Source organism: Solanum lycopersicum, chromosome 6 (assembly GCF_036512215.1).
Source record: "Solanum lycopersicum chromosome 6, SLM_r2.1".
Taxonomy (NCBI): Eukaryota; Viridiplantae; Streptophyta; class Magnoliopsida; order Solanales; family Solanaceae; genus Solanum; species Solanum lycopersicum.
The window spans coordinates 41,402,155-41,411,612 of NC_090805.1; the positions used below are offsets into that span (position 1 = coordinate 41,402,155).

Sequence of the window (9,458 nt, forward strand, 5' to 3'; positions counted from 1 at the left end):
ATAGTAGTGTTGGCTTCAGAGTACACTCTATTACCTTGCTGATTTTATGTGCCACTCCTGGTGCTTTGATGGGTGAATGCTTTCAGAATTGACAACTATTTCAACCCAATAAACATGAAAGCCGAAGCAATAGAGAAAATGCAACTTGAAGGAGAGGAGAATACAATGCCCCTCGATCAAACAAAAGCCGTTCGATTCTACATAAAAACGCGTAATCTAAGAATAGGATAATTTTCCTGTAGAAACAAACTTTTCTTGAGAAAAATATGTGACATGGTTTTGGTGATCCGCACGTAAAAAGGAGAAGAAAATCTGTCTGGTTGTCCCTTTCAGATCATCTAATAAATTTGTGATGAAGGATCTTTCTTGCTATCATATCAAAGTCTCAAACTCATGAGGAAATAACTCAATTCTCATTATGTAAAGATCAACTATTAACAGTCTAAAGTGAAGGATACTTGAAATAACTACACAATTCTTCCAAATTAAGGACTTTTTATGTTTCAACTCTCTTATGTTCACAACACACTACTCTCAAATATACATGATATATGAGACATAAATGTTGACAACCACTTAATTGAAGACTTTGTAAAAATGAGAACTTAGTCAGTGCATGCCAATGAGTGGGACCCTATAATTATACTATAATCTTTATAGGAGGAGAGATCTAAAGGTCAAAAATGTGTCTGGCTGTGATTGTGAAGAGTAAAAACCAATAACTAAAGCACAAATTGCACCAAAGACCTACTACTCTAAGATAACTTAAACTAATCAACCTCATGTCATCACAAGCCATATAGGAATATAAAAAAAAATACTTTTCTTCTGTTTTACAATTTCTTTTATCTTATTCGTTTAAAAAGTATTTTTTTTCTCTTTCAATTTCAATTTTCTACGAGAATATATTCACACAAAAATATATTCAAAATTGTAAAATTTTATTTATATTTTTAAAATTCTATATTAAATCAAAATAAGATAAATAAATTAAACTAACCGAATAGATGTTCTTACTTATCACAAATCAATATAGACAGAAGGTTGATGAAAAGGTTCAAACAAACTCCTTTGTTTTTTTCTTCTCTTTTTTTGTTTTCTTACAATTACTTCTATTCCTTTTAATTTCTTATACTAAATCTTTTTTTTTTAAAAAAAAAAAACTTAAAAATATCCTAATCTTGATCCTTACTTTAAGAGTAACTCTTAGCAAAAACAATATAAACACTTTAAATGGGTGTTATCAAGAATAACCTATAGTCAACAAGGACATTAGCAGTAATAATCTTCATACATTAAGCAATAAAGTTTATTTACTCAAAGATTAAAAATAGTAAACAAAAATTAATTTCTATTTCCAATAAATAAAGAGGGATTACAACTTTTCAAGAAGATTTAACACCAAAGAAAGACTCAAAAAAAAAAAAAAAGGAGAAACCAAAACATCTTGTATTATTACTTCATTTACAAAAAAAACAAGAACCCCATTTTCCGTTCACATTTCACCTTCCTTTTTCCTAAATGTCCATAAAATTTCTTTAAATTACAGTGCCCATTTTTCTTCTTCATTGGATTGTACAAATTCTCAGCTGAAAACAAAAATCCCATCTTTAATCCCTTTTCTACCTGTGCATAACTGCCTTCTTTCAGTGGGTTTTCTGGGACTTTTTGTTATACAGACTGTTCTTGGGTTTTTTGTGTTTCCATTGTAGAAAAGCTTTGATACCCAGTAACATATATATATATATAAATACCAAATATAAGATATTGAAAAGAAAATTTTATAGATATTTCATTTTATTACTACTGTGAAATTTTCTAAAGGAAACAAAAAAAGATTTGAAATTTAATATTTTTCTGGAATTAAGGGGCAAAAAGAAATTGAACAGATGGGAAAGCAAGGACCTTGCTATCATTGTGGTGTTACAAGTGAGTTTTTGGTTATTCAATGTATTTTATCCTTCTCATAAATTTATTAATCTTAAGGAAAAAAAGAGTCTTTTTAGCTTATAAAATTGTTCCTTTTATTGGATTAGTTTAGTTTTGTTCAATTATTGAATTGGATGACTATATGTTGGTTGCTTCATAAGGGAAGAGATCACTGACCAATAAAAATTGATGAGTGATATGTGTTGTATGAGTTTATTTTGCTTGTACATTCATTTAATCGCAATGAGGTAGGGGTAAGGTCTGCACGTTCTACCCTTTCTAGACCCGCTTGTGGAATTTCACTGGGTATGTTGTTGTATTCACTTAAATCTCTAGATTAATTTATTGAATTTGTGTTGAAATTTGATTTTGAATTGTTTCTGTTTATTGCCAACATTCTATATCCGTCATCACTATGTTGTGTACTAGCCAATCCGTCAACTCCTTTATGGAGAATATATTTGCTCAAAAACTTGCTAAAAATCTAAAGTAGAACTGGGAATTATGGAGGTGAATATGAATCCATTAATCATGAACACAGCATAACTTTCGTTTCGTTTTCATAGGTTAATGTAATTTGGGGATGTTTCCAAACTTTCAACCTGTACTTCTTTTCTTTGTTCCCTTTGTAAATGTGAAAAATGTACTTCCTCAGGTGTCACTTTTCGTGCCAATGAAATTCTTGCTCTTAAACATTATAGTTTCTCTAATAATGAACACATCATAAAAATGCCTACCGATGACTGGTCTTTTCAAAGTTCATGTTACTGATCTTTATAATTGAAGGGTGATTGTTCAGGCATATATGTGGCTTGATTGTTACTCGTTCATATTTTCATATAAACTTTGGATTCAAGTCTCTGGTGCAGTAAGCGCCAGTAGTACATTCTTCATCAGTGTTCACTGATCAAAGGCTTGTAGTGTTCTCTTGTGTTTCTTTACCTCACAAAATGAGCTCGTTGGTTTCAAGTTGATAGGTTAATCAGTGTTTATCCTCCTTGGACTGTCTTTAACATTGTAATTCTGGCCTCACATTGTCAAATGTTTGCATTAACAAACTTATGATATGTTCTTAACAACCAAAATCAATCAATCAACTACTACTCGATAACTAGTTGTAATTGGCTATGAATTTCTATATTCATTTGCTCTAGTCAGATGCAGCACATCACGAAGATAGTAACTTTGTAAGTGATATCTTCTTGAGATCTTATCTCGTCTTTTGCTGCATAATCTACCGCGCTTGCAACTTTCATAGTTCAGCTTGTCTAAGAAAAGACTTGTTAAGTTTCGCTGTCCCCTCAATTGCTGGTGCTACTTAAAGTAGTAGTTGACATCGGGAAAAACTTTTTTAGCTTGTGCTCAACCTAGGTAACACATGTTTCGGAAGATGAGGTGAAACTGGTGGGTTGCCTATAGCTATGTCGTCGGCTTGGGTTTACAGGAAGTTCTTACTGATGTCACATTGTTTGGTAAATATAATGTCCCAAAGCAAATGTCTTTAGAAGTCCACACAATGCCGTTACTTTTGATGTTCTAGACTTGTTTTGGTTGTTCTTTAAATGTTTGTACCTTTGGTTGTCTTGTTGTACGGTGAAGAAGAATTTCCTTAGTTTACTTCTCTTGACAACAATTATCACTTATGTGCTTTATCCTGTTGTTCTTTCTTTCTAAAAATATGTGGAAGCAGCTGCTAGTATCAAATTTACCTTACTGTTCAAAAGAAACCTTGTATATTTTTCTATTTATTTGGATACTAAGCGACTATTACGGTGCATTGCAGTAGCCAGCTATACCACTCTCTGCTTTTCTCAAAAGGAAACTCCATGCTCCAGTGTTCATTGCCCATGAGATGATAGGCAAATAAACTTCCTTTTCCCTGTTATTGCTTAGATGCGCCCTTTGTTCTCCATCTCCATGATTTGTTTTCTTGCTCCTTGATGTTCTCTCTTTTGCCAGTATAACTTTTGTTTCGTAGCTGGACCAATACAATGCTTATGGATTTTTCTACAGAAACTTTCGGTCTCTCATTTACATCAGAATAGTTGAAGTTTTTGATATGCATTTTAAAGGAGAGGGTTGCTCTTGGGATTGTTAATGAGCTTACCAAAGCAATTCTGAATGAAATTCTCACACAAATCCTTCTTTTCTCTTCCATACTTTTGAAATGCAAGAACCTTTTGCCTCTTGATGTCCCCCCTCCTCCAATTAATGGAAAAAAGACAAACCAAGAAAAAGATTAAAAATAGAAGTGATCAAATTTACATTGCATATTTAAGATTATTATTGCGGGGATGTGCGAATGTTCTTGTACTGTGTGTGAAATTTCTAGTTTCCATTCTCAGATGCCATTCTTTCTTCCCTCTGTATCTACGTAGAATACACTCTTAACATCAACGTATTGCTACAGGCACCCCACTTTGGCGTAATGGGCCTCCAGAAAAGCCAATATTGTGCAATGCATGTGGATCTCGGTGGAGAACAAAAGGAACATTAGCAAATTATACTCCTCTGCATGCAAGACCAGAGTCTGATGATCTAGACGATTATAGGGTGTGTAGGGTCAAAAACATGTCTTTGAAGAACAAAGAGGCAAAGGTGTTGAAACAAAAGCAAAATCATGATAATACTGTAGTTAGAACTCCTCCTGATTATTATCAGGGTTTCCTTAAGAGTTTAGATGAAGATACAAGCAATAGGTCAAGTTCTGGATCCGCCATCTCAAACACTGAGAGCTCTGCACAATTTGGTAGTACTGAAGCAAGTGATTTGACAGGTAAATTAATTTATTAATGCAGGCTCTATTTCCAAAGAGACAACAAACTACAAAATATTGGAAGTTCGGAACAGAGCCAATGAAGTACAAAAGCTTGAAAATATTGGAACTGTATTATTTGATTCGTCAAGATGTAGACATGTTCCTGTATATCTTTTCTTGTTAGCTACTTGAAATACTCTGTAGGCTGTCATTTTTGGTGATGATCATGGTTTCTGTTCTACATCTTTTGATTGAATTACAAATATTGGAACTGAATTATTTGATTCATCAAGATGTAGATATGTTTCTGTATATCTTTTTTCATGAGCTACTTGAAATATTCTGTAGGCTGTCATATTTTGTGATGATCATAGTTTCTTTTCTACATCTTTTGATTGAATGACCAATATTACACTCAGGGTTAGTACCTTCTCTAGTGAAAACTTAGTGGTAAAATCTAGACCTTTCTCTTCTTCTCTCAGTCAAATCATAGAAGGTACTTTGAATAGTATCTTCTTCCCTACCACATTTGTTATACATTCTCTCGCCTTTTCTGTTCTGTTCTTTGTTTATACTTTGTACTTTTCTTGTTCATTCTAACCTTCACTTCGTAGTTGAAGACAACACTCACTGTATTCTTGCAAAATTGGGAAATTCTATGGCTTCATAAAATATTTTCCCCTTAATTGTGCTATCAGGCCCTGCCCAATCCAACAAATGGGAAGCAATGGTGCCTTCAAGGAAGAGAACCTGCATAAGTCGTTCAAAGCATTCTTCAGTTGAAAAGCTCACTAAAGACCTGTGTACGATCCTACATGAACAACAATCTTCATACTTCTCTGGATCTTCTGAAGAGGATTTGCTTTTTGAGAGTGACAAGCCTATGGTCTCTGTTGAGATTGGACATGGAAGTGTGCTTATTCGACATCCAAACTCAATAGGTAGAGAAGAAGAATCAGAAGGCAGTTCCCTGTCGGTTAATAACAAGCGACATTATGTAAATGAGGCTTATTCACGATTGTCTGCCCCACCTGTAAATATTAATAGGGGTGTCAATTTACCAAATCTGGGCACGGAGATAACCAAGAAGCCTAACAGTCAGGGAATGGAACAACACCCGATTAAAAGGTGCTTTCTTCTTAATCTTGATAGCATGCAAAAATGTCTTGAGAAATAGAAGTGCTGCTGAATGTGTTAGACTGGAAGAAAATGGATATGAGGTTTTAAATGCATGAATATCCTGTTTATGTAAGTTGTGATGTGGCTCCACAAAAGAACCAATATGCATCAGGAAGATATATAAATCAGACCAGCACATGCTCTGGAACATGATATTTCATTATAATTACTAATTGTGCAGTAAGCTTGTGGTGGCATCAGATGCCATAATTCAAGCTTTTGTTGGCATTGGTTACCATAATTTCATTATTCCAAGATCTTAGAACCATTGTCTTTTCCTTGATGTGTGCTTTCCATCCTCTGATTTTATTTTTAAATGCAGGGATAAGGATCACCTTGAAAAATTGCACATTCTTGGACATCATACTTCACCACTGTGCCATATAGACCTGAAGGTCAGTTGCTGCTTTTTGATTTCATTACAAATATTTTTTAGTTTCATCTAATATAACCATGGAATAATTCCTACAAGGCACACTTGTCTTTGCATCTGGAATACATTTCGTATTCCAGAATATTTCCTTGTGTTCATGAATTTTGCTCTTGTCTGTAGATATAAAATGGTTTTCTGCTTTTGATTATCATTTGAAAATGTCAAATATATCTTGCATTTTGCAAGGATTAGCTTCCTCTCCAAGTCGGAATATATTTGGGAAATTTTCAACTTGATTGTTGCTCTCTTGTCAATTGTTAATTGTTATCAATACAGGTCCAAGCAATACTCTCTTGCAATGCATCAGAACTTATATAATTATGATAATATGGTTCAGGATGTACTTAATTATGAAGAGTTCGTGACACATTTCTCAAGCGATGAACAGAAGCAACTACTAAAATACTTAGCTCCTGTTGATTCTTTTGCACCCCCAGATAGGTTTGTACAATTTACTTTGTATTTGTATCCTTTTCTGTCGGAAGTCTTTATAACATATACAACACTGAAGTATTAATAACTAAATCAATTTCAGTGGGAGGCAAGAATCAAATTTTCTTCCTCTTCCTGCTCTTCTTCGTCCTCCTTCATCCTCGCCGAGCTCTGATTGTGTTTCTCTTGTTTCACTATCTGCAGTCTCAAAAGCATGTTCCATAGCTCTCATTTTGAGGAGAATTTGTCTTCCTTCCAGAAACTTCTTGCAGAAGGTGTTTTCGATAGCTCATTGCCAGGGGTGAAATTAGAAGACTCTAGGACTTTGAAGAGGTTAATATTGTGCTATTTAACAAAGTCAAAGTGGGTGGAAAAGTATAACCTTTTCAAGGTTAGGTCTTCTGTTTTTTTATGAACATTCTACTTTTTCTGAATAAATAGTGCAATTTTACTGAAGCTAATCTTGTTTGTGTTAGGAACCAAAATGTACAAGTAGTGCCAATGGTAATGAAGTTACAGGAAGGCCCAATGCTATTGGGACAGGTCATTCAGGAAATGTGAAGAGGCCACTGGAGGGGCACCATCCAAAGTATGCAGGTTGGTGCTTCTCTTTTTCGACTTTTTCTTTACAATGTTATGGCATTCAACAAATTCCTCTTAATTGCTTGACTAGTTCTCTTGGAAGTCGTTGAAGTGTGAAGCTATCTATCTAAAAACTTAAATTGTTAGAGAGCACATTTTTGTTTACTTAATTATGTTTTCAACACGCTCCCTCATGTGGAGGTCTAATCTTTTTAATGGACCAAGCAGCTGTGGCTTCTTTCTTTAGTGGGTGACGGTGAGACTCAAACATAATACCAAGTTGAAGTGTATGACCATGTTATATAAAAGTGAAAGTTATTAGAGAGAGCTCAGAGCATACTGTTATTTACTTAATCATGTTTTCAACCACAACAAATATTTACCTGATGATTGTGAGATGAGATAAAATTTACATGTGTGAGTGCTCAAAGCGGAGATGGCACAAAGAAGATAGATATGAGGGCTTAAATAAGTTTGAGCAATTCTCAATAAGGGTTCTAGAATTCATTATTTCTGGTGTTGTTATATTCAAGGAACAGATAAAGGAATAGGGTTACATGGGATAGTAAGTGAGCATCATAGGCAATGAGATGTGGTAGAATATCTTGTATGAGGAAGGTATCCTTGTGTCTAACTGTCCTAGATTGCAATGCATGGGCTGTCTAATCCTCTAACTAGTTATTTTACACATCATATTTTGTGACATAGCTCGTAAGACAAGGTCAGTGTCATGGCCTACTGTCTTGAGGTGGCTTGGTTCAAGCTGGATATTTGTTAGGAGAAATTACATATTGAAATGAAAGATGGACTTGGGGAAAAGAAAAAGTCCATCTCGATAATTGTTTTCTCTTGCCCTTTTTCTTTTAACTATACCTATGAACCTTCCATCCCAGTAAACATCCTGTAGTTAATAGGCAAGCAGCGACATTATGACTGATATCTAGGTAAGAATTGCAACATAATCAGTTGAAAATCATTGCCCTCTCACTTTTTACTATGTTACCTGTTCCAAAAAGGAAAAAGGAGTGGGAATATCGTTTCTCAATAATACATAAATTGTCTAGTCTATCACATATATGACCCGGGGGGTAGGGGTTGGGGTTGGGGTTGGGGATATAGAAGATCTTTTCTCTAAGTAACAAACAATTCCTTAACTGTATGTGCTGTATGCACTTTGACAATAACATCGATTCATATGGAAATAATTTGCTGACCATTTCACTTCAGGTGCAAAGAAAGCAATGAAGAGCCCCAAGAGGGTGGTGATGAAAAGTAGCTATGAGCAGAAGGAACTAGTAGACAACAACAACTCTTGCTTCAGTCCAAAATGCCTATTTCCCTTGCCTTCTAAAAGTTCCCCTGTGCTGGATTCTTTCCATGTTACAAATGACCAAGACGTGCTACTGGATGTGCCATCCAACAGCTCCTTTGCACAGGCAGAACTCCTCCTACCTACATCTAATTTTGCTGCACAAGCAAGCACCGGTAGCAGCTCTGTATATCCACATCTTGTACGTCCCTAGTGGTAGTATGACAGTTAGCATTTTCGTAGGGCATCTAGAAGCTACTTCAGCCAAACCAGATGATTGTGTCTGCATGTTCCTCACCAATCATGTGGTGATTTGCTGAAAGAGTTGGATGTTGTGCTGTTTATGTTTCCCCTTTGAGCTATACTAAACAAAATTTTGGATTTAGCTGATGGATATGGTTCTTTACCTTCTTTTTTTTCTTACTGTAAAGATAGACAAACATTGTATAATATAGCTGGAAATGTGGGGAAGATGGTAATGTCCAGCACTTGTATGCAGTAAAGTTTTTCAACTTAAATTGGGGACAGCCTTTCTATCTGTTGGTTTTGTTGATGACAGTTATTTCTTCCAAAGGCAATTCAAATTTTGTAAAGGAGGGAACTGAGTTCCTTGCTCCTTCCAAATATTCCAGTAATTAGCACGAAGGGTGACTAGGAGGTTTACCCCAAGAGAACCATACAAGGGTTTTACAACATACGCCGTGTAATTACATGTGGGGTGTGGGAAGGATAGAGCTTATGCAAACTTTACCCCTTCCCAAGGAAGTAGAGAACCACACAATGGTTCGTTTCATTTGCAATGGTAGTTTGGGTAGCAGATTTGTAAATTTGTATGT

The 9,458-nt window shown here is 35.1% G+C and overlaps 1 protein-coding gene across 3 annotated transcripts; it reads left to right on the top strand.

Annotated features, from left to right (window-relative positions):
• Nucleotides 1–1,226: 1,226 nt before the first annotated feature.
• Nucleotides 1,227–9,140, top strand: LOC101247728 (GATA transcription factor 26). Of its 3 annotated transcripts, XM_026031539.2 has the most exons (9): nucleotides 1,363–1,929; nucleotides 3,713–3,788; nucleotides 4,340–4,705; nucleotides 5,386–5,815; nucleotides 6,189–6,261; nucleotides 6,637–6,740; nucleotides 6,936–7,122; nucleotides 7,208–7,328; nucleotides 8,541–9,140. In XM_026031539.2, the coding sequence occupies exons 2-9, from the start codon at nucleotides 3,782–3,784 to the stop codon at nucleotides 8,834–8,836; spliced, it is 1,584 nt and encodes a 527-aa protein (XP_025887324.1). In that variant the 5' UTR covers nucleotides 1,363–1,929; nucleotides 3,713–3,781; the 3' UTR covers nucleotides 8,837–9,140. The 3 variants fall into 3 exon arrangements, with proteins under 3 accessions (XP_004241983.1, XP_025887324.1, XP_069155366.1); XM_004241935.5 differs by lacking the exon at nucleotides 3,713–3,788 and having other exon boundaries at nucleotides 1,227–1,929; XM_069299265.1 differs by lacking the exon at nucleotides 3,713–3,788 and having other exon boundaries at nucleotides 1,401–2,235.
• Nucleotides 9,141–9,458: the final 318 nt, after the last annotated feature.